This window comes from Scomber japonicus, chromosome 9 (assembly GCF_027409825.1).
Source record: "Scomber japonicus isolate fScoJap1 chromosome 9, fScoJap1.pri, whole genome shotgun sequence".
Classification (NCBI taxonomy): domain Eukaryota; kingdom Metazoa; phylum Chordata; class Actinopteri; order Scombriformes; family Scombridae; genus Scomber; species Scomber japonicus.
This window is the reverse complement of record NC_070586.1, coordinates 32,216,663-32,242,432: the sequence shown is the minus strand read 5'-3', so window position 1 is coordinate 32,242,432 and position 25,770 is coordinate 32,216,663. Positions and strand designations below refer to the sequence as shown.

Genomic DNA, 25,770 nt, shown 5'->3' with positions numbered 1-25,770 from the left:
TCTCACCGGACAGCTAGGAGAGAGCGATGGATGGGTGTGTGTGTGTGTGTGTGTGTGTGTGTGTGTGTGTGTGTGTTTGTGTGTGTGTGTTGTGAAGTAAGGGGTGAAATCTCATAAGTGCTTCCCATGGCTCTTGAGGCATAGAAAAAGAGGCAGTGGGATATTGTGTGGTAACATTCTGTGGCTGAAAGTTGTGTTTCTGACGGACTGGACGGAGGGAGACGGGTGAGTGGGGGGGTGGAGTGTCTTTATTTTCTTCTTCAAATCCCCGCTCGTTTGATTGGTGCAGAGCAGAGCGGGTGACACCCTGAAGACTGACCGCTGATGATAATGACGATGATGATGAGGGGCTGGATGCGGATGGGTGTCTCGGAGGTGCTGCAGTCTGAATGGAAGTCCTGTGTGTGAGGGGGCGGGGGGAGAGGGAGGGTCCGCAGAGGCCCGGCAGGAGGAGGAAAAGGAGGAGAGGCCTCAGACTTGGTCAGTCCTTGTAGGGAGGAGGGGAAGGTAAAGGTGGATTAGGTCTGAGCGGGACCAGGGTGTGGTGACACAATCTCGGGATGGGATTGGATGATAGGGGAAGGAGGAGGCGGGTGCTTGGTCGGTGACCAGTGCTGTTTATAGGGTGCAGCTCAGCTTCTTGGCCATCTCCTGAGTGTCCTGCAGGCGCAGCAGACTGGCGCTAGAGTAGCCTTCGTCGCTACAGCTGCTGCGCAGGCTGCCCCGCTCGTCCCCTGAGTCGCTCACGCTGCTGGTGCTCCACTCCAGGTCACCCAGCAGGTAGTCCGTCCCCTCCACGTCCACGTCCAGGTCCTCTGTTGACACCCAGAAATAACAACAGAGTGATTAAAGTGGAAGATGAGAACACTGTGTCTGAATGATTAGCATTCTTATCAAAACAAAACTAACCTAGCTTTTTTTTTTAAATGAATGTAAGAATACTCCCTTTCAGTAAATACATTCTCTTATAGTTATAAATGTCAACACACCTTTGGGTGCTTAGTCAGGTCAACAATATTGTAAACACTACACACTTACATAAATGCATACCTGAGCAGTGACGTAGAGGGAAGAACAATTATTTTTATACATACAGCAAACACCTCTCTCACTGCAGTTTGATACATCATGGCAGGAAAAGCACAATGACAAAAATACTGGCTGCAGTTCATTTAGGCGTGCCTGTTACACATAATTAAAATATTCAGTTGTTTTTTGTCAAGGAAAACTCAAAAGACAGTTTTACTGCACATGTCCAGGTCCTTTCTCTATAAATGTGCCTCCAGGATTGATAAACATCATAAATGCAGCTCATTTCGAATATTTCCTATAAAGCAGTAAAGGAAGGCTGTCTTTTTAAAAAGGAAGACAGCTGTTAACTGCATGATAAATGGATCTGGGATTTTTGGAGTCTCTCACCAGATGATGATATCAAGCATCTCCAATCTCTGGATAATAATGTTTTCTACAAACATAAAGTCCACTGAGAAATGGACATTGCTACCCACTTCATTTACTACTGTAAATTATGGAAAAAGTGAGGACGTGTGTGTGTGTGTGTGTGTGTGTGTGTGTGTGTGTGTGTTTGTGTGTGTGTGTGTGTGTATGTGTGTCTGTGTGTGTGTGTGCAGTTCACCTTGGTCAGAGTCGGACTTTTCTGAGGACACGGTGGAGCCGGTGCTGTCCATGCGGGTCCGCTCCACCCCCAGCTGCTCTAGACGCCTCCTCAGGTGTCTCTGCTCCCGTTGTAGCTGCTCTACAGTGTGCTGAGCTCTCCTGTCGCTCTCCTCCAACCTCTGCAGGGTGGAAAGAAAAAGAAAGAAAGAAAAAGGATGTGAATACATCAGCTGCACCATTGGATACTGAAGATGTTTTATCACTGAAAGAGGTGTCACTCAAACACACAATACTAAACCAAATTATCCACTGCAACGGTCAACATAATTGCCCTCTTCACAGTTTTTAGGTCACACACACACATGCACGCACCTTGATGTGATCTTTGGCCTTCATCAGCAGGCTGAGGGTGGTGTGCCTGTTAGCGTCTGGTCCCAAAGGAACGAGGGATTTTAAGCGCTCTAAACACAGTCGTAGATGCGCCCGTCTGAAGAGAAAAGAGAAGAAACAGAGCGAGAAACTGTCAGACGTCATCATCTTCTTCCTCATCAAACACACACACACACACACACACACACACACACACACACACATACACACACAACCAAGCATGTCATTTGTTTAGCGTCAAAGTGCCTGCTTGACCCTGAAAAAAACATAACTCAATGTCCACTTATTGGCTTTTTTTTCTTTTCTTTTTTTAACGGACTGTTCAAGTGCAACGCGTGGTGGATGGTGTTGCCATGGAGATGGCTCAGTTGTCATGACGTGACTGCGGTGTGGAAGTTTGGTGACTTGATGACATCTGAGCCATCTTCATGACAACTCCATCCAATGATGAAGCCCATGAGATACTGTAGAAAGCTCAGGGGGGGAAAAATAGTAAGCAGACCTTGAGTGAAACCTCATAATAGAGTCAAAAATGAAACAGGAAGGGAGATTCAAGACATCACAAACAGAAAAAGGAACCGTGAAAGTCAATACTTGTATTTTCCCCTCTGCTTTTACATGCTGGAGTTAGTAGTCTATATTAAGAGGTAGTAGGATAAAGATTCAGCCATGTAAGATACTAGATGAAGTGATGAGACCTAGAGGAAGCGGTTCAACATCATTACTTCAAGTTGCTACAGAGATATTTTATCGAGCAATGATGTACAAAGTCTCTACACAGTCATTATTTTTAAAGGGGTTTTAAGGATCCCACAGCATGCAATTAAATACCCATACTGCTCAAATAATGACAGAACACCAAGACCTACAGCTATTTATTAAAGGACAGGTTCACAGTTGTTCCAAGAGTGTCTTAAAACAGCAGTCAAGTGTCCACATGAACAGTGAAAGAGGTTTTCTTCACTGTAATCATTCCTCCTGTTCATACTGACTATTAAATGATTTCCTTCAAATGTGCTTTCAGTGTAAGTGATGGGAGTAAAAATCCACAGTGTGTCTACACAGTCCTTTAAAAGTAGATGTGAAGTTTATATGAGACTTCAGCAATTTGAGTTAGTCATATATCAAGTGGATATCTGCCACATTTACAGTCTTTTTAGCATCATATGCCCTCTTTGTGTTTCCCTGTTGAGCTGTGGTGGAAGTATAGTAACAAAAAGAGGGACTTTGACACTAAAAAGACTAACGTTGAAACATATCTACTGGATTTGACTCATTTGAAGCTCCATATTGGTTTCAAATCAACTTTTAAGTCCATTTTGGCACAGAGGGAGGACTGTGGATTTTGTCCTCTATCACTTGAAGAGATCAGTATGAATAGGAGGAATGATTACAGCAAGAAAAACCTGTTTCAAAGTCCATTTAGACACCTGAGTGTTGTTTTAAGACAGATTTTAAAAAGGTTGTGATCTGATCCTTTCAGTATGTTAATATACTGTTACATTTTCTGAGTACATTCCAGCTGTGTACTGTATATAACAATTACTCCTAGTATAGGAGTCCATAGTGCATGAATGTGATGTGGATCCAGACAAACAGCACAATATTGAAGGATAATGAATTGATTAACCATTTTAAAACTAATATGGCTTTTGCTAAAACTGACACATTATCCGTAATGAGTGGATGAGCTTCCTAGATGTTGAACGTCTCTTGCCTGCCTGAAAGTCTAGGAAAAATAACTAAAATTACAACATAAATGAAGACATATTGCTGACTCTCGAAGTGAATTAAAAACCTGCAGATACCCTTTGAAATACACATCATCTGAGCCATATGCTCAAGATGTGAACTCATTATGAACTTGGTCTGTCCTGTAACATCTTTACCCCCGTCGCAGTTAATATTTACACTTCTAGCTTCCTCCTGCATCTCTCTCTCTCTCTCTCTCTCTCTCTCTCTCTCTCTCTTTCTCTCTCTGTCTCTGCTTCCCCGAGCTGGCAGCCATCCGCGCTCACTGAGGTCTAGGTGGGTGTTTGTGACCACTTGACCTGCTGTTACACAACGCACACCTCCGGGCTGCAGCCTCGGCGGAGTGTGTACGTGTCTGCGTGAGGAGCCTGTGTGAGTGGGAGTGTGTACGTCAGAAGCTTCCCGAGAGTCGAGTGTGAAAATGTGTGTGTGTGTGTGTTTTTTTTTTTTTTTTTAATTTGATGAGGGTTTGGATGAGCTGTTGCTTTTACAGTCTGACTGCCGGTGATCCTGATGTTGAGCGTCACCGCCGGAACAAAGTTTATTCAAATGGGAGACATGAAGAGGGATTTGACTGTGGTTACATGCAAATATATTCTCAGCCCCTTGCCCTTTTAAAGGGTTACACACACACACACACACACACACACACACACACACACACACAAACACACACACTTGAGTGAAGCCCACACTCACACACCAAATCACTGTTGCTGAAACCGAGCGCCCGTCTCAGCTGACTCAGTCCAAAGGGCACGCACGCTAACATTACATAACATGGAAATGTCCTCGGCTGTGTTCTGACATAATAAGGGATCAGTTAATGTTTGTGAAACAACCAGTCTGAGCAAAAGAGAAAGAGAGAGAGACAGAGACAGAGAGAGAGACAGAGAGACAGAGAGAGAGAGAGAGAGAGAGAGAGAGAGAGAGAGAGAGAGAGAGAGACAGATGAGAGAGGGCGAGACGAAAAACACGATGGGTGTGGCAAAAGCAATGTATGGTGTTATTTGAGCAACAGGTTATTCTGGTTCAGTGTGACTTCAGTGCAGTGTGTCAATAGGTGAGTATGTATGTAGAGCTGCAGGTTTATGTGCTACCAGCCCCGAGGCCAGAACCTACATTTCGGTGTCCTGGATTCACTCCGGCGTCCCCCACCCCCACCACCCCCACCCCCACCCCCGATGTGCCTGGATTTTCAACGACTTGCCTGACATTTTTCTTCACATTTTTTGGTGACGACCCCCTCACACCTCAAAATGTTTTTTTTCCCTATAGCTTCTCCTATAGCCTTCTCCCCCTTTAAAAAGTAAAAGTAGCAAGTTTCTACCACCAGCAGCAGTAAATAAACCCTGTCCTCACTCTCGACCTTTGACCCCCATCCACCCCTACAAAAAGTAACTACCCGTGCCTGGAGAAACTTGCGTGTTTAAAAAAAAAAGCAGGTGTGGCTGGTTTCATGTTATGCGGACATAAACATGCACGCACACACACATACACACACAATTGCTCGTGGTCTTGCGTGTCAGCCAGAGGGGAGTTGGATAAAATAGTCCTTTGAATGTGTGTGTGAGATTTCACTGAGCCAATATAGCTGGAGGGGGTTAAGGGGGGGGGGGGTTTGCTAGCAGTGGGTCTACATGAGTAACAGACTATCCCCCTGTGATGGCTTTCTATCATCGAGCTTCTGCTGTGAGACTCTGGCTAAAGGCTACCAATGTTCTCAAGTGTAACACAGTGGCGCTGCGGTCATAATTTTGACTTACTGCTTTGTGTGTTACTTCATCTGGCGTGAAGTATCTCCACACACACACACGCACACACACACACACATGCTCCAGACTTGAAGAGGGCTAAATCCAAAGCAGAGGCCTCTGTGATATATATTATTCAGGCCGTCCGCTGAGCTGCTGGTTTGGATCAGCTCTCAGAGGCGGGGTGGACACGCTCAGTGAGAGACGGGGACAGGCAGCAGGATTTTTGTTTGGGTATATTACAGCCTGGTATCAAAGCTTTCCAAGACACACACAACTGAAAACTATATTACAATGGTGTTTATCTCTCTTTAAATGCACATTGAGTCACACTATCCATCTATGCTGGCTTTTATCACTGAAACTATTTAGCTCCTCTGCTAGCTCAGCATACTATTAAACCTTTCTGTCTTTTTGATCAATCGCCTGATTCATACAACTGGAGTAAGTAGAGAAAGTAATAATGAAGCAAAGAATCCACACAGATCATAACAGAACACACATTACGTTGTGGTTTAAGTTGTCGAAGCCAGATCAGCTGCTCCTAGGTGCCAAAGGGCATGTTGAGTCACCTGACACAAACATGATACCTCTTTTGTTTCATCAGAGTGGGGGGCGGGAGGGGTCTGTGAATGCAAGCCTACTTTAACACTCAACCAAAAGCTGATATCAGTGACATTCAGGCAGTCCAGTGAGGTTTCACTTTTAAGAGAGTGTTTTAGTTCATGATACAGCTCATTTCAATATCACACACCTGCAAAGCCTCTTAACTCAAACTGCAAACAGCATGATAAGGCTCCCTACGTGGCTCTGATATTATCTGGGAGGTTGACGCACGTTAACATCTCACACAGTCACTGTTGGTTCACCTGGTCTGTATAGGCACACTGTAGTTAGAAGTGGTTTATTGCAACTTTCAATAATGATTCCTCAGTCGCTGCATTTTGGACTGTATGGACTCACTTAAATCTGATTTGATGCACATGATTTGTGACATCACAGCCAGTTTGGCACCAATCCTGGTCTAATATTCAACTTACACAAGGGTGATGTGTCAGCTTGAGGTCTCCAGTGCACAAACACTGACTTTACAGTGAAGTAGGAGACATCTTGTACTGAGCAGTTGAACTTCCAACACAGAAGTTCAACTGCTGTACAGACACAGTACAAAAAGGGGATATCAAGAAATGTGATTACTGTGGATGAACTGAGTAACCTGCTGACGTAAAGGGAAACAATTTTCAACCAGCATTGTATCATTACAATGTGGGTCATAAATGCAAATGAATAATGTTTAACTTCCCCTCAGTGTTGTCTGCATACAGAGCTCCCTGCTCATTTGCCTGGGGACGCTTTTTGCGGACTTTGGAGAACTGGTTTAGACTATAAACTATGTGTCCTCATTCTCTGTAGTGGTTCAATCCTGGCCTCCATGTATGCAAACCCATAAAAAATCAATCATACTGCAAAATACTTTCAGCATATTTGGAAGAAATCTACTGTTATGACACGAGGCCAAATACTGCGCTGTGGAATCAGACACACAAAAGGAAGCGACCGCCGGAGTGGAGCGATGTTGCAGCTGCAGTTAAAACTACGCGGCCAAGTTTCTCTGCGATTCATCCAGAAGTGCTGAATCTAACACAAAAAACACAACTAACTTTACAGTATAATGCTGGAACAGAGATGTGATGCAATTATTACGATTTATGGGGCTGAATATAACGCTGTGTAAACAGAGCGTGGAGGAGATGTAACAGCTGCAACCGATACAGAGGTATTGCAGCAGCATGACCGCCGACTGCTGAGGATGATCAGGAGGAATGAAGACAGACGTAAAGAGTGTGTGCTGCAGTAAACTCTGCGGGGCATTGGTGAACGTGACCGACTGAACAGCGAGTGTGTTGTCCAGCGTACTTGGTAAGTTTGCACCGATCCACATGACATAACTGATGATCACTGCACGCTGGTACGATATATCGAGACGTAATGAGGACTCCCATTTTTAAAATCTACAGTTTTTTTCTAGTCACAGGTAGGGTTGCAAAGCGGGGTAAAAATTTGCGATACATTTCCAGTAAACTTCTGGAAACTTTCCATGGGAAGTTAAGCTGTGATATTTCGAAAAAATATTCCAAGTTGGGAACTTTCCATGGAAATTATGGGAATATATTGGAATTTATGGGAATTAACTTGAAATTCGGGGTATACAAACTGTACTGTAGTCCTTACAAATGTACAAATGTGTGGCTTTAATAGTCCAGGGTTCTAGAAATCATGTGTGTGCATGTGATGGAGGAATGCATAGTGCATGTAGAAGGGTTTGGCCCTGCAGTAAGTACTGTGCTATGTGCATGTGATCGAGGAATAGGGGAGATATTCAACTGTATTTGCATTAAATCTGCTTGTTTTAACCAAGATTAAGCTAAAAGATGTTTTTTCTAACTACATTTAAGTTCCCTGTTATAAACTAACATGAAATTTTGTAAATCCCCTGTTTATTTTCTGTTCATTCTCATATATTTCCGTTAATTCCCATGGGAAAGAATTGCACGTATCTCCTAGTTTTGTGACCTAGTTTTAAGAAATTATCATAATCACAGCAGTGAATTTTTCCCTTTAAGTTCACTGAGCTTTTCTAGGCTTGTCTTGCATTAGGACACAAATGGGAAGCACTTGTGTTTATTAATGGCCTGAAAGAAGCTGAAAGTTCCATGAGTCAATTTTAACCACAAGCTGCTATTCTCTTAGGCTGCATGTGTGTGTAAATGAAGCTGCCACTCAAGTCCCTGAATGTATTGTTTACATCCAATTAATCTAAACGTCTCTATGGACGCCTGAACGCATCATCCAGCGTCAACTGTGCTTTTATCTACCACTGCCCGTTGTATAAAATGGATAGAAGAGATTTTGCATTGACAACCTATAATTTACCCATACTTCCATGGTGACAGTGGGGGGGGGGGCAAATATGCACACGCACACACACACACACACACACACACACAGAGAGAGAGAGAACATTTGACATACCTGTTCTTTTCCATTTCATTGTGCGTAGACCTGCGGAGAGAGAGAAAAGAAGAGGAACATGAGCGACCACACATACAGTCATAATAACAACAACACAGCCGCCAATTGAACAAGGGAAGGTTTCCCCTCGCTGTGTGTCATCACTGCAGTTCAGGGCCTTACTGCAGGGGAGTGAGAACGACAGAAAGAAGGCTGTGCATGCGTATGTGTGTGGGTGTTTGTGAGCAGTTGGAACCGCTGAAAAAATGAGATTCAGGGAAAATTAAGAATAAAAAAAAAGAAAAGAGTGGATACTGCCTGGGGTATTTTGTCTCCTATTTTTATTTTTTTTTTTAAATGGAGGAATACTGTGGCTTTTAAAAAAGCACACACCGACACACACCGACACACACACACGGATATGTGATGCAGAGGGCCCAGGGTAAACATAGCAACAGTAACCAGAAACAGTAGGCAGGAGCAGGAGTAGACAGGACTATGACCCCCCAACCCCCCCACCTCTTTCATATTGCCTGATTATCCGATGTGCACGTAACACTGAGTGAGGTGGGGGGGTTAAAGGTAAACTGAGCTATGGAAGTGTGCTACTGGGCATTGAGTGTGAATCCTGCATTGCAGTGTTAAAGCAGCATCATCCGGAAATATGGACGGACACACACACACACACACACACACACACACACACACACACACACACACACACACACACACACACACACACACACACACACACACACACACACACACACACACACACACACACACACACACACACACACACACACACAGAGAGAGAGAGAGGATGCAGCAATCGGGTCAAGTGTAGTTTTGGAAGGAATGTACTGGTCTGACTGGTCTGATCTGTGTGTGTGTGTGCGGTAGTGGGTAGAGGGACAGGAGGTAGAGAAGAAGATCCCCCTCTACATTCCTGAACTCTCCTCTACCTCCACCTGACCTCCTGATCCCCCTCCCAAAATAGCCTCTGCACCTTCAGCTGCACCGCTCAACGCTGTCGCCCCAATACGCGTGTGTACACACATACACATACAAACACACAAACACACACAATGATTCACCTCCATGCTGTTACCATGCTCCACAACAACACAACCCTGTCTTTTGCTAGGATTTCTGCTTCTATCACGAGATGAAGGGACCTATTTTATGTTGTGCGTGTGGCGTAGTGTCCTTGCAGTATGTGTGTGTGAGTGTGTGTGGCACTGGGGGGGTATCGTCTTTAGGTGCTCGTCTATCTCGCTCAGCCCCCTCTGGCCAGTATGCATTCCTATGCATAGCAGACAGCCACTGGTGACATAACAGCACTGGCAGGGGAATGATCCCACTTATTTAGACTGGGTTTCAGGCTCTGGGACCCCCTCCCACCTCCTGGTCTAAGCACCCTCTGCCTCTTCACCAATGCACCCATGACGCCGACAAGGTACAGTTGATATTAAGTTTTACTGAGTAATGATAGGAATTCCCATTGTAAGCTTGGCTGGCATTGGATTCCTGGTCTAGTGCTAACTATGGCGACCAGACAGGCTACATCATCCTGTCTCATTACACTGGATAATAATATATTGCAATAACTCTCCCTACTAGTAGAATATTATATTATTTCTATGTTCTGAAGCTCTATCTAATCTCCCGCAGAGAGAAAGAAATATCTTTCTCATCTACTGAGCAAGGTTACTGCTGAATGTCAAGATCACGCTGCTCCTTTCATTACTTTTTATTTCACACAAGAGGCATGTTGATTATCTACCAATGTGTCTGACAGTGTTTTACCTGGCTGCTGGTTACTTCTCATCATTTGATTTTATAAAGAAAAGCTGGTATGTACTGTAGGTGATGACTGGATGCCATGAAGGAAAGGGTTAAATGGAAATTCTGGTTGATTGATACTTGGAGGTGATGGCCAAAACTATCAAAATAAGACCGCCCATGAAACATAGGCCCCCATCCAGAATGGAACATTACATGGTTTGAAGGTTCCTTACATACTATACTTAAAGCTGAACCGCTGAGCAAATGGTGCCAAATGGCGGTATCTATACAAATCTTGTTTAGACTGCTAATGAAGCTCCACAAGTCATGTAATGGTAAACACATCACATTTCCTATAGTGGCTATCAGGGCTGTGTATCGGTACTCCATACCTTTAAAGGTATCAATTTAAATAAATGGATGGTAGTATTGAAACGTGTCCCGTCAAACGATACCTGCAATCGATCCTTTTTGCACCCAGAGCTAGAAAATATGACTATATGTATGGACTTGCCTACAGCCAATCAACACAAGCGTTCTTCAATTTAATGCGACATGTGATTGGTCCACTGCCCAGGCAGCCACAACCCGCCTGTGGTGATGAAGTCGTGGTGAATTTCAGTTAGTGCCCTTAGCAGTTCAGCAGCCAAGATGCCAACCAGACGCTCTAAATTTTGGCTACACTACACGCCTGTTAAACCAGAAAGCAAGTGCACTAAATGTGTAATGGGTATCGAATGAAGTACTCTGTATTGGTCACACTTTAAGGGTACATGGATTGGTACTGGAATCGAAATTTTTTATCCTAGTGGCTCTACAGAGAACGCCTCCAGCTGGTTGGTTGGGGAGTGCACTGCTACTTATGTAAAAAAAAAAAAAAAAAAAAGGTATGAAATTGTATGAATCCTTTTGTGGCTCCAGAGGGAGCTGAGCAAAGCCTGATAAATGTCCTCAAGTGATGTCACTTGGGTGAGACTGAAGACTAAAAGAACCCGAAGGCGTAAATGGAAATAAGTGAGGTTACCAGACCTCCACTCTCCTCATCTCTGCTTGTGGCAAGTGGTTCGAGGCTATGTTAGCCGCTACCAGCAACACAAAACGGAATCTCCGACTTAACATGTCAGTGGTGGAGTTGCATTGTGGGGAATTTAGGCACTTGTTTTTGACAAGGAAGATGAATACATGGAATAAATAATGTTATAGGAGTGCAATAAGTGTAACTTAACACAGCTGGAAATAATTAGTAAAGAGCAAAATACGGCTGTTATCTCAAAGTAAGGGAAGTGGCTGAAGGCAGGTAAAACCAAAAGTGAAGGAACCTGAAATATCAATAAAGATTCCTTATTGCACGGAAGCAATATGGCTAATTCAGGTCAAAGATGAGCCAGGAAGTTGGTCTATCAACTGTGATGGATGTGTAAAATGGATAACTTATTATTATATTATGACTTTGGATTGCTCTTCCAAGTAACTGAGTTTGTTGTATATTCTTACTTAGTACCTCACTTATTTAGTTATTCTGATTGATTGTAGGATGAAAAAACAAGAATAAGACCCAATTTGAATATCCAAGCTGAAATATTCTTTCAGAGGGTCCCAAAATGATGATTAATTTTTCCTAACAAAAATCAAAGACATTTCTGTTTGCTTTTCTTGCCTTACTTGTTATGTGTATAAGTCTGCGTGGTCACAAATGTTGGGCTGCATATGGACACCACATAGACCATCATGGACCCTGGCAGCCATACAGAAAGTATGAATGTTGTAGTCTTGTCCAAGACCTCCACATTACACTGAACAACACCACAGGGCGGTGAGCATAGGAGGATTCCATTTGTCTGCTCAATAAGGATGGCAGGATCACTGTGTGATTTCCATAATGCAATGTAGATGCACTGTGTGTGTGTATGTGTGAATAGTGTAGTGTAGGGTGGGGGAGGACTCTATCTATGTAATGGAGGAGCTGGAGCTCTCCACTGCCTGCCAACAGTAGGAACAGAGCAGGAAAGACACATGGGGGTGGAGGAGGAGGTGAGGGGGAGAGGGAGGGAGAGAGAGAGAGAGAGAGAGATGAGGTGGGGGAGTTGCTACTACTGACACACACACATACATATACACTCCCCTCCCCCACTACTCACACATCCATGCCACGGAGAAACAACAGGAACTGGAGGGGCTTGTACATGGTTGGAATGACTTATAATACGTGCTCTGACCTACATTCCACTTCAAGACTTATAAGGCAGTAAAAATAACTGATCACGCCTGATCAATGACTGATATGGATGATCTCCACCACCGATCTCCCCCCCCCCCCCCCCCCCAAGAAGGAAATTCACTCTGTAATACTATCTGCCTATTAATGATCATACCATACATCATGTGGACTGGGCAGAAAACCTGATTAATAACAAGTGTGGCTGTGCTGGCCTTAAATAGTAATGAGTAATAGCTGATGAAGTGCTCACAGCTGATGAGGGAGCTGCTGTGGCCGTGGTGGCAGCGGCGGCGGCTTAACATAACCTTGGAGTTAAACAACAGAAAAGCAGCTCAGAATGACATGTATATAAATGCCGGCGAGCTAAAAGCTTTTCAGGCTGACAGCGGGTGCCTTCAGGTGATTTCACGGCTGGAGACAAGGACAGAGCGGCTGCAGCTATATAGTGGTTTACTTTGATCATGGTGGACTAGTTCGCTTCAATGTGCTGGGCTCCTTTGGAAAATGTTAACTGTGAAGCGGGTGCGTCCTCGCAGTTCTGCTTCCTATAGTGCATGAAGGGGTTGTCAGTAGTAGAGCTGTATCAATAGGTCCGAATTATGATAATCAATTCATCTTTTTTTCCATTTGTCTTTATTTTTTTGGCTTCATTGATCAGTTGGCCGGGGGGGGGTATGACATGCAACAAAGGTCCCTTGCCTTGGACGTTGTGTGTATATAGCATAAGCTGGAACAACTGGACAATTAATTAATCGAGAAAACAATCTGATAATCGAGGATTGATCGTGAAAATAATCAATAGTTAGAAAGCAGTGCCTTATTTTTTCGGACATTTAGAATTTGTCACTATTGTCGAGCCTGACTGCCAAGAATGAACAAAATATCTGAATAACAGCAACTCCTTGGAGTAAAAACACTAATGATGTTGGGTTAATTATTCAGATTTCTCTTATTAGATATTGACAGTCAGTGTTCAAAGATATTGATTGGATATTAACAGTGTGTGATTCAGTATAAAGTGTGTGTGTGTGTGTGTGTGTGTGTGTGTGTGTAGCGGTCCTGCAACTCCTGGAGACAATAAACTTCTGAATATACATACAGTGGGCCACCAGTCTATACATAAACCTATTTATACACTCACAGGCCTATTCACATACCTCACATGCTCTATAGTACTGTATACATCCAGCCCTTTGAAACTAACAGATGTAACTCTGCAAGGCATCAGTAGCAATAACAAACCCCCCCCCCCCCCCCCCCAACCCCCAACCCCCACTTTAAAACAACCATTTACCCACTTGAGGCTGGGAAACTGATAAGTTAATGCGTTCAGTCCTCTGAGTGTGTCTTAAGACATGTGTTTTGAGTGACCACATTTAAAAAGGGGGGATGGGGTAAGGGGGGGGGGGGGGTGTTAAAAGCCTGTCGTCATGGAGATGGTGCACACTTTTGGACAGTATTTCATGCACAGTTTTGCACATGAAAAGTGACGTTACGTAACCGCATGACAAATAAAAGAGAGGCTGACTGACATCGAAATCCTTTCTTTCTCTACACACACATGGAACGGTTGTGTTGCGTCAACCTTTTCGGAGTGCCTGGTTCGGAGAGGTACAAAAATAGCCCCCCCCCCCCCCCCATACACACACACGCACGCACAAATTCTGATGTAAAGAAACTGTAGTGGTAAGGGGCTTCTGAAGCTGTTGGATGATCCCATTAGCATTTAGTTGGAAGCAAACAGAAGCCTTTAGTGCATAAAGATAAAAGGTCAATCTTTCCATTTGGGACACTACAAATTTGTCACCAATCCTTTTCCAGAGCGGTGTAATCTGTAGATGTTGAAATGTCGATGTAAGGCAGGTACTTATTAAATACTGCTTTCTCTTATTAAATCAGTACTTGTCTTCTAATGAGCCTAAAATAAAGCTGTGACTTGTTCCTTCGCTGTTCATACGGTAGCAGCATTATTGATATGCAAGACAGACTGTCGTGGCTCCTCAGTTAAAAGCAGATTACATTCCAGTCTGCTTGTTTTCATTAAGAAAAGCATTTTTTATTTTTTTTTTATTTTTAGGTATTCCTCCATCTTTTTCAGCTCTGCTCAAACACATAAATATCACACTTGGAATGTGGGTGAACGACGAGGACCAGCTTCTTCAAATGTTTGGGCTTCTGTGAGATTGAAGTGCTTCTAATTTGAAGAAACATGTATCATTTCATCATTTACAGAAACGTGTACACAATTTTCTGATGTCAGATTTTCATGAATTTTAAGAGTGGTTGTGTACTTAAATATATTCATATTGTTGTAATTATTGTCAGTGTAAGTGGTGTGCTCTCTGCTTTTATTTTGTTAATATCATATGTGGTCATTTTAACCATGTATTGATACTTGTGTCTTATTGATCTGATTGTATTAGAATCAGCTGCTTTCTTTTATTATTTTAAATCTATGTTTGGGTGTTGCTTTTAATAGTTTTACTGTCAATCTTGATATGTCAGTGTGTGCACTCTGGGAATACAGGTGACTGCTACGGCAGAAGTTAATGGAGATTGGGGGGCGAAAACAAACAAATAAATAAGATTGGACGGTTGAAGACACTGAGATGTAGCTGGAATAAGGGCGGTGTACACACAAGATGTACTCTGTCAATGTCTGTGTATAGCAGTCTTGTAACTTTAGATCAGCAGGTATTAAAGCTGGATGTACCTGAGGTAACAGGAGGTAAGAGGCCTACATTTAAACCTATTTATACACTTCACCTCAGGTGCTCGATACACCTACCCTTTAATATCCAACAATCTGATGCCAAACACTGTAATGAGACCCCCTTTCACACAGACGCACGCTCATTTCTGCACGTGAGGGTTCCAGAGAGCAGAAAACATTCATATTAGTGGAGGGTGGCTGATGCCCTCATGGTTTGAGTCAAGTCTCAGGTCAATCTGAATGCTGACACTCATGCAGTTTTACAGCATTTATGGTATTCATATTCATTTTTATCAGTTGCCTTTCTATTATTCATTTTATTATCCTATCAGTGAAATGGAGACAGGTAATGGTGAGTGCAGTAATATGCCAGTGAGGCAGGTGCTGCAGTGTCACTGTTTATCAGAAGAACCTATTTTCAATCAGGCTTCGCCACATCTGCCAACTTTGGCACCTCAGCCAATCATACACACTTTTTTGTAATAATTAACTTGTTTTTATTAGTTATTAATTCATTGTTTTCCTCTTCTATTGTTTTCCATGTTTTTATGCACCTAAAAAACTGGTAAATAGCTATATAGAATTATATACTTTCACCATAATCTATTCTGTCATATAGTATATGACAGACCACACACAACTATATCAACCTCTCCACCATAACAATGTACCAAGGAGCACAATAGTGTGAATAGCAGCATTTGTAGGTGTAATATGAGTTAACATCTTGTATGGCCCCAAACTCACTACAAACAAGTATCACAGTGGCACAAACACATAACCCTGCTTTAAATACTGCACAGGATTATGAAATCCAAACTGCAACCTAACCACAGAGAGCACATTGAACATTTATGGGAGTTGGATTATGGACTGTGAATGTACACTATGTGTGTGCTGTTGTGTTCCACTGAGGTGACTGAGGCTGTCAGGACGTGCTCTCTCTCCTCAATGAAATGTCTTCTGCAGTCACCTTGGCTGACCCAGTTTGCCTTATACACCGAGTGGCCGTTCAGCTTAAGCCAGACGGATGTTTGCTGCTGTCAGTCACATGCTTTGAAGAACACAACAGGAAGTCAAAACACGGGAGTCACAGCAACAGACTGACACGTACACACACACACACACACACACACACACACACAGCCATGGTTTCTTATGCCAGGAACTGTTTCTGGAGTGTTTGGCACAAAGTAGTCATCGGGCATGCAGGGTGTTGGGAATGTGAGGTGTTGACGTTTTCACTTGGCGCCTGTACCTTCACAAAAAATAACTACATCTAAATGTTGTGCACATTAGTGGTATCTATTTATTAATGTCAAATGATTTTCTCTAACCAATGGCAGCTTATAATGCACAGTTAGTGATGGTATTCCCTCCAAATATCTTGAAAGGCAAAGCTGCAGCGTGTCCGTGCTTTTGATGCTTTGGGTGGAGCACCTCTAAAGACATGGTTTTAAAAAAGATTACTATCCTAAAGGAGGTATGTTTCCTCTCAAATAAATGTTTAGGTGTGTAGTCGTGGGAGGATTTTCACACCAGTGTAAGCTCTGTCAGAAAACCATGAAATCCTGGTGGTACAGACTTTCAAATGGCTTCCCTTAGTTGGGAGGAAAATCTTGATATTTTGAAGAACTATCAATATTTATATACAGTATTTATATACAGGCTTTACATTTATGTAGCAGCACCAAAAGTATGTGAGACTGCCACTACAAACAGCTAATTATAACTGTAAATTGGAAGCAAACACCAAACTAGGGAGCAAATATTAATCCCAGACGTTTTGGGGACACCTCTATGAATGGGGATATGATGGGCAGGAGTAAGAAAAAAAAAGAGTCATAAAGAGCTGAGTAGCTTTTACCTGCTACTTGTGTTTTTCTTGCTTTTGCTTTTCCTTTTCAAGCTTTCCCTCTCCCGGCTGCTGATGAAGGGTGGCATGGAGGCATAGCCGTGTTCAGCTTCTGCAAGCAAACAAACAACATAGTGGTCACGTGTCCAGGATATCTGGCAATGCAAAATATAGCCACAGTGAAAAGAAGCCAAACCAGGAATAGGGAGGACTGCGAAATGCAAAATGGGCCACATTTGATCTTGATCCTTTAGGAATTCAGTGGCAATGTCTCAGGGGGGGCTGAGGTGTCAGAGTGCAATGAATGGATTTCATGCAGTATCTTTATACAGTATTTTTTTCCCCCTCAGCCTGGACAATGATGTCATCTTGAACTGGAATAAACCCCACTAGCAAACCACAACAGCAGGAAAGGAGGAGCCTTCATGAAAACAATATCTCCCTGCACATCTGACTGCATCTGCCGGATATGCATTCATTCTTTTTTTTATCACCAAAAATAATGCAAATGCAAGTGTATGTTTGTAATAATGCAGTATATATATATATATTTAATAAAACTTGAATATTGATTTGCACCCATTTCTAGACGGCGATGCATTCTGCTGTATTGTGCAAAACGCATAACGTTGCTTAATTAAACGCATGGCCTGGTTACTTGATATAATAACAAATAACACACAGCACTATTCGACATTGCTTTTGAAAATGACAGGTGAATAAATTAGCCTGATGAAAGGGGGGAGGGGGCGTCATTGTGATTTTCCCCACCACCACACAAATAATAAACAATATAATTATACTTTACCTCGTTCCCTGCGATCAAGGTACTCGGCTGCTTCGATCAACATCTGCACCATTCCGATCGCCGCCATTTTCAACAATAACCCTGATAATAACACTGATAATAAAACAATCCGATGTGGGACTCCGTGGCTGTACACAACCTGCTTCAGGTCCGACCACTGGCTCTCTCTCTCCTTATGACAGTCAGTTGGCTCGCTGCTCTCTGTCACTGGTTAGTTTATAAGGCGAGAGGCAATGTTGAACTGTTTCCTGCAATGTGTCAAACGGGCTATTTAAAAGTTAAAAGGACAGCTTCTTTTCCCCGTGATAGTTACAATGGTTCAGGTTGGCGTTAGCTGGTTAGTTTGAGGCTAACAGCTAAGGTTTGCTTTGCCCTCTTTATTAAAGCAAACTGTTCGCTAATGTTAGTTTTCTAGGTAGTTCTTCGAGGGGAAAAAAGCGGGTTGTTGACAAAAAGAAAAATAAGGGCTGCCTGACATATATATAATATATATATAAAATAAGTCGAGTATTGTTCTGTTTGGCAAAAAAAAACCCAAAACAAGTTGGCTAGCGTTAGCGTTTGTGACAAGTTTCCAAATAAACGCTAAATGTTTTATGCTATAAAAAAACAAACACGGACGTTGGCTGCTCAGTTGTCACAGACTCGTCTGGAGTGAAATTGGTAGAAAAAAACGAGCTAGCTGTATTAAAAGTTCAACCGACGATGTCATCCAACCTTTTCGGTTTCGGGGCTGTATGGCTGGTTAGTTTTGTGCTGGTTTATCGCTGATCTCACGCGTGATACGTCTGGCTGGAAACGCAGATAGCGACTGACATCAACTGTGAGTGTTTTATCAAACTGCTTCCAAAATACTGGCTTGTTGATCTGGACGACAGCTATCTGCTGTACTGTACCACAAAGCCTCTGTATGCTGGCATATGATTGGATACTGGACATGACAACTATACTCCCATTGGATATTCTAGCCGTCAATCATTTCCAGGGGCTCGGCCTTGACTGCAACTGAAGTCCTTTTCAGCCATTTTGGTTCAAATCCACGTTCACGCCAGCGTACGGAGAAGAGCCGCAATGGACGCTATTTCAGCGCTACAAACTTCTGCGTCGTGATTGGTTGCTATCCGAAAAACTTGGTCGCCATTGGCCACGGTGGCCACGAGCTAAAGTGACAACGCCCGCTCGTGCTGGGAGACACGCCTCTCTGCCATGCTGCTTCGCGGTGTATCGGAACCATTGGCTCCCTTAATGTTGTTTGTCTTGTTTTGAGACCAGAGATTGGTCCGAATCACATGCTGTCTTACTATTCGTCCGTTTCTCCTCCTATCACAAAGTCTGCTGTCAACCACACAGCTGTGGAAGGCAGCCTGCTGTAAAACGAGATGGGTTCCCGTCTGGAAAGCTGGACAAATCACTCCTTTACTGACATTATTTATTTCTAGATTGCATAATTTCGTGTATAGGACTACAAGTAGAGAACACTGAGTTACATTAAATGTGGTGACAATTAAACCTAGAATACTATTGGCTAATCAGCAACATCTGAACAGCCTGTTGCATGGTCCATGTAATGCTGTAATCATATTCATCTGTTAACAATAAAATGTATGCATCATAAAACTGTTCCTGCACATAATGACTTTTGAATGATTTTTTAAAATAATAACCAGGATTTGCAACCACACACTTTTAAAATGCTTTTATTTCAAATAAAACACAGTACACCAGCTTGAAAACAAATCTGCAGGTATTGTGTGCAAATGGGGTCTGCTATCAATACTCAGCTGTGGATTATTACCAGCACTATTATTTACACTTATTAAAGGGTATGTACAGAATTGTTGCATCACACAAAACATGAAATAAGAAATAACAGCAAATAGCACAACGTCATTATCCACTATTGTGAGGAGAGAACTTGTTGGGTAACACAATAAGTTGTAGGTACTTTCAAGCAATGAAGTCCAGCGGTCTGTTGAATCCACCTTTTCTGTTCATGTACTGCCTAAAAAAAATAAATATATAAAAAAAGGAAAACATTACATCACTGTTACCCTCGCAACACTTGCAGATTACATCATCGAGCACCAATGGGAGAGCAGGGATCCCTGCATCGAAACACCTGCAGAGGTGATTGGCTACAATAACGGTGGTTGATGCCGACTGCTCACTATGAAGGGGGCTGAAAAGTTGACGGTTTTAACCCAGTCGCCTGAGCAACAACTGGGGTTCAAACAACTTCAAACACATCACGGACGTGACGTAACACGGCTGTGTGCAACATTTCCAACAACTGTCAGTGATGTGGAGAACTGTATTGATCCTCTATATAATTATAATATATATAATTATTGTTTTAAAGATGAGGGCTTGACATACCTGTACTTTCTCTTCATGGTCACATTGACGGCGTGTGCGTTTGCAGATCCATCACTTTTCCTCCCCTGTTTGAAAACAATGTCATGCTAATTAGTGAAATGTGTCTATTTGACCTCCATTGCTTCTCAGACTCACACAACTCATGTCTGATAATAATTCAGAATCTGCCTGCTTTCACAAATAAACTACAGTAAATGTGACTGAAGCTGATCCAGAAAATACTAAACAATGTATGATGTACATGGAATTTTATCTAACACATAAAGATAATACAATTCTTAATATCCTATCTACATTTTAGGTTTTTATAATCCACTGATAAAAGATTTTTAAAAGTTTTAATAACAATAAATCAGCTCTCACTGGCCGACTCAACACTGCCTGCAGCTGTGACACACTCCTAAGTGCTAAGAATCTGACAGGGAGGACGTAGCTGGAAGGATTTTAATGAAGCAGCTGCAAATATGACTAAAGTTATGTGTCAAGTTGTCCAGTAATACTGTCATAAAATGCAGATTTGTACAAATATCAGCACATTTTTGTCAATTAAGCTATATAATATGTTTCAAGACCTTCATAACAGTCCCAGACACATGATGAGAAGTCAGTGAGGTATCTGTCTGTTAGATTAGAGTGATATTAGTGAGCCTGTGTAAGGGAACAGCAGACACTGCATTATGCAGGAGCGACCTGGCTGCTTTGATTTTGACTTTCACAAAGTTATTGTAGAAACTCATATCACCATGGTGATAAATGAGGCAGGCCCACTAAGATAAATGTAAACATACACAGTTCTTGCTGTATTCTTTCAGCGTTTGGCTGAAGAATGTAATTAACTTTATTAGAAACAAACTGCTCCTCCTTGTGGATGCACAACGTAAGACACCCTCTGTACTCTCACCTTGGTGGTGTTGAAGTTAGTAAATCCCATCGCCTTCATCATCTCAATTTCCTCCTCTGTTTTGCCTTGCATGTCTTCAGCTGTTAAAAACATGAGTGCATTGAATCACACTAAAATATATGAGCGGTGCACTGTGAAACAGATTTGCACGGATCAACCGAATTTCACTTCATTTACGTGAATACAGAATTTTGCACATTATTCATCTTATACCTGAGATCTGAATGGCCTTGGCTGTTTTATCCTTTCCATCTTTGCGGTCATCTTTTTGTCTTCCAGGAGAGTTGGAGGAGGAGCGATGACGTCTGGGAGGAGACCTGCAGAGGGAACACAAAGATGGCTGCAGGACGGGTTATCACAAATACCGAGGGCAGACACCTCTGCAACACTCCAGATATGGTTTAATCAGGGCAGATAATGTCATCACACAGACCAATGACTGGATAATAAGAATGGATTTAAATTTACAGTAAAAATTTAAAATCTTCATGTCAAAATTTAGAATGCATGATTTTAATACACAATTATGCTTCATGTATTACAATGGAGGGAAATATAGTACTTTATGCTCCACAACATTTATTTGACAGCTTTAGTTACTTTTCAGATTAAAAGTTTACATAAAATAACATAATGATGAGTTTATAAATTACAACACACAGTTACCAAACTTTTGGGCTTGTAGCCCCTTACAAAATTAAATCAGTGTGTATTTGTGTCTCCTTGTCATGTTTGAATTATCTATGAGATATTTGCCCTCACACAGTTTCAAATAAATCACTGTTTAAAGGTTAGACTCTCCAATATTTCACTAAAAGGCTAAAAAAAAGAAGTTCTGAATAATTCATCCAAATTAAATTACATTTAAAAAAAAATGATAACAGAACTATGGTTTTTCTTCTTTCCTGTCCAATCTATTATCTCAATACACACACAGATTTATTTCATAAAGCCAGACAAAGCAAAGTTCAATCTGTCTCCACCTCTAGCAGCTACAGTAATAATAAAACTGCTAATGCATTGACTCATCCGTATTAACAATGTACTTCTCTTAAATTGATGTAATGCACCAGTCACAGCCTGATTTTCATGTTAAAGTTTACTGGTAATACCTGTGTACTTTTACTCTAGTATATTCTAAGTGCAGGACTATTAGTATTGTCACATTGTCATATTGCTACTTTAACTGCAGTGAAGGATCTGAGTACTTCTGCCACCACAGTTTGAATGTTACATATTAACAACCTGTGATGGCAGGAAACCTGTCATTCAAAACTAGGCTGCTTCATTAATGCTAATCATTACTAGAGCTAAAGAGCTACAGTACAAATGCCTAACTGTGTACCATCTCAGCAGTCTGTGTCCTTCCTCCTGAATCTCTTACCTAAACCAAATGAAGTATTTACATTAAGTGATATTGCGCCTGACATGGACAATCACCTGCTGTGTGCTACTTCTGCAATATCTGCTGCTTTACCTTCAAAACACAGCTTCACTCACTCACTGGAGCTAATTAGCAGGAACTAAACAGCCAGGCTGATGATTGGTCAATCCCTAGCTTACACTGCAGATAAATGTGTCATGAATGTTAAATCCAAATTCACCATTAGTGGTTTTTTCTCCATTTCTGCAGGGAAGACTAAAAGAGCATCAAGACAATAACACCACCTGAAACCATTTCATAAATAAGTAAAGCACTTTATTAATTTAATTCACACTAAAGTGCAAAAGTGAAACTGGCACTGACAGGTATACATCATATTTTTAATAACCCGTATTTGCTGATTCATCTTGAACTGGACAGGTCTTAACTAGCCCCCACACAGTACATCATGTATCTAGCTGGTACTCCACACAAATTAAAGACCTCAGTTAATCACTGTCAGACTGACCACTGCAGTCATTAATCAGTTCATCAAAACACTGTAGGATTTCCTTACCTTGAGCGCCTCCTGTGAGGAGATCGGGAGCGGCTTCTCCGCCTCTCTCTGTCCCGATCTCTGGAACGAGAGCGCTCCCTCTCCCTTCGCCTTCTCTCGCGGTCCCGAGAAGTGGAGCGGGAACGTCTTCTCTCTGCAAGAAATCCAATCATGATATTAAGAGTAATCCCAAAATGAGAAATGTAGCATCCACAAAAACAATACTCTCCTATTAATTACTTATTTATATAAATTATTTCAGAGATTTAAACTTTGGTGCACTTCTCAGTAACATGTTGAGAAATATGCAAACATACAACTTGTGAAGATATCAATGGAACCATTATATATAAATGACCATCTGTTACATTCAGTTGGCTCTTTGCTAACTTGAATGGAGATAAATTAATTTGTTGTGCATCATATAATATTTATCTAGAGTTTTTAAATGCTATCAGACCAAATGGATCAAATTCTGATAGGGAATCGACATTTTGTGGGGGGGTTGTGTGATTAATGAAGTAATTTGATTAATTGAATTAATCCACGGGTTTTACAACAGCAACAGCAGAGAAGGAGTAGCTACAGTGAAGCTGCGTTCTCATCTAATAAAGAGAGTAGAAGAAGGAGAGGTTGTGAACTGGAAACAACACCAGTCATCTCGGTCATCTACAAGAGAAAAATGAAGAGAAGTATTAAGGAATTTGATTTAGTTGGGTAAACTGTAATTGTTCTTTTACGTCAGCGAGTATTGGTTATTGGAGTATTAACTTTCTTGAACTGCATGTGTAAAAGGAAGGTTTTTTTTTTAAATTTTCAGTTTGAAAGAAACCTTTCTAAAATACTTCAAAATGTGTATTAAACTATGTTGATGGAAACTCAGCCCATGACTTAAACTTGTCTTAACAGCATTTTTGTAATTACTCTCACTCCCAGAAGGGGGAGACAGAAGTCCTATACTCCAGCTTTAACTTCCCAGCATTTTCCAAAGATCTAATGGAATGAATCAACTTAATACAACGCGATAACAAAATAAACCAAGTCTGGAAAAGGGTAGGAATAAGAGTTGCAGTGATTCATTGATCAACAAATATGAGCATTTGCTGATGTAGCAGACTCTTGTTTTGTATCTCTGTAAGATGAATATCTTAGACTCAAAATGTGATTAATATCTTTTTTATGTTTTTAGATTAAATGTATTAATCAAGAACATATTTGACAGGTAATAGATAAAGATAACAATTGTTAAGCATTCTCTTCTCTCAAATTGTAAACCAAATTGTTAAAAGTCACAATCTTTGCCTCTTTTGAATCTCTAATCACAACATCTGATAATAATTACGTTTGTTAATTAAGTTTGTTTTTATTTTCTGGTGTATATGAAACAAAGAATCGCAGAGGAAGTGAATATTCCTAGTTTGTTTTTTAAGGAAAATGTGCTACCCCATTTATTGCTACATGTTGCCCCTTTACTTTTTGTCTCCACTGTTTATTTCTACTGTTTGTTCTCTTACTTATTTTTCATTGGTCTACTAATTGTTATGTTTTTGTATATATTGAAAATATTAATGAAAAAATATTAAAGTTGACTGTAGGTGCAAAAATAGTACATCTTTTCATATTCACTCTGTCGCTAAAGTGACAGTTATATGAAGAATCATACTCAACTCAAGCAGCACCTCTGACAATTCAAAGATACATGCTAGTTAATGACAATACACGCGTTTATATATCACGCTGTAGATGTATTAATTAAACCGTTAACCCCAGTTACAACATACTGTACCGAGTGTAGCTGGTGGTTAATTGAACATGTCGCATATTGACGTGCAACGATAGCTAGTTATCTAAAGCTAAAATAACACGTCAGAATCGTTGGGAAGACGTTTTATGTAAATAACATTTCATTTCTTCGCTTTAAGAAGAACAACAACAACTGCATTATCACTATCACAGCTAGCCTGTTTGCATACATCACGTTAGCCACCTCTGGCTTCTTACCTCGTCTCGGTGGGCTTCGGCTCCTGCTCCTGCCCATCTTTACTACTAACTAAATGTTAAGTTGTGCTAGTAGACCAACGTCGTACTTATTATAACAAAATACGGCGAGGAATCTTCATAAATAGCGTGTTGTTGTTGTTGTAGCTGCTGCGTTCAATTTACGTTATTGGACGCAACTGGGCAGGATGTTCTTCTGCGGTCTCTGATCATGTCTGTTAGTGAACATCCGGTGTGCTTTCTGCTGAACAGCGCCCTCTACCGAGCTGGAGGATACTGCTTTGTTTTGACAACGCTACATGGTATGGGCCAGTGGTTACCAACCATGCTCCTTGAGAAATACTTCCCTATGTGTTTTAGGTATGATCTCTCTACTCTCTAATACACCTGATTCCAATAATGAAATCGTCATCAAGCCCTTGATAAGCTTCAGTTGCTTGATAATGAGAGAATAATTAGAATCAGGTGTGTTAGAGTGGGGTTGGTGATCACTGCTTTCCACTGATCGAAGTGTTATCTGGGAAATGTTACACTATAAGCACATAAAATTAAGCATAAAAATATTGTATGTGGATTGTATTTAAATTCTGCTTACTACTTGCAAAAACATATTCAGAAATACATATTTTAATATATGAAAGTATTTAGACATATTATTATATCATATAT

General features: G+C 41.5%; 2 protein-coding genes across 2 annotated transcripts; both read right to left on the bottom strand.

Annotated features, from left to right (window-relative positions):
* Positions 1-403: 403 nt before the first annotated feature.
* On the bottom strand, positions 404-18,749 carry mxd1 (MAX dimerization protein 1). Its single transcript, XM_053325127.1, has 6 exons — positions 17,908-18,749; positions 17,112-17,211; positions 8,547-8,576; positions 1,990-2,104; positions 1,637-1,796; positions 404-815 (listed from the first exon to the last, which is right to left on the bottom strand). Exons 1-6 carry the CDS (start codon positions 17,972-17,974, stop codon positions 619-621), a joined length of 669 nt encoding a protein of 222 aa, XP_053181102.1. The 5' UTR covers positions 17,975-18,749; the 3' UTR covers positions 404-618.
* An 839-nt stretch (positions 18,750-19,588) lies between these two features.
* Positions 19,589-25,289, bottom strand: snrnp27 (small nuclear ribonucleoprotein 27 (U4/U6.U5)). Its single transcript, XM_053325360.1, has 6 exons — positions 25,105-25,289; positions 23,125-23,257; positions 21,398-21,501; positions 21,185-21,264; positions 20,284-20,348; positions 19,589-19,909 (listed from the first exon to the last, which is right to left on the bottom strand). The coding sequence occupies exons 1-6, from the start codon at positions 25,139-25,141 to the stop codon at positions 19,855-19,857; spliced, it is 474 nt and encodes a 157-aa protein (XP_053181335.1). The 5' UTR covers positions 25,142-25,289; the 3' UTR covers positions 19,589-19,854.
* Between the last annotated feature and the right edge of the window lie 481 nt (positions 25,290-25,770).

Excerpts from the sequence above, each read along its gene's own strand:
- mxd1 (XM_053325127.1), bottom strand. The coding sequence starts at position 17,974 with ATGGCGGCGATCGGAATGGTGCAGATGTTGATCGAAGCAGCCGAGTAC. Across the intron at positions 8,577-17,111 it reads AAGAAAAACACAAGTAGCAG|GTCTACGCACAATGAAATGG; the intron begins GTAAAAGCTACT and ends CTCTCTCCGCAG. Across the intron at positions 2,105-8,546 it reads AATGAAATGGAAAAGAACAG|ACGGGCGCATCTACGACTGT; the intron begins GTATGTCAAATG and ends TTTTCTCTTCAG.
- snrnp27 (XM_053325360.1), bottom strand. The coding sequence starts at position 25,141 with ATGGGCAGGAGCAGGAGCCGAAGCCCACCGAGACGAG. Across the intron at positions 23,258-25,104 it reads CCGAAGCCCACCGAGACGAG|AGAGAAGACGTTCCCGCTCC; the intron begins GTAAGAAGCCAG and ends GATTTCTTGCAG. Across the intron at positions 21,265-21,397 it reads CAAGGCCATTCAGATCTCAG|CTGAAGACATGCAAGGCAAA; the intron begins GTATAAGATGAA and ends TGTTTTTAACAG.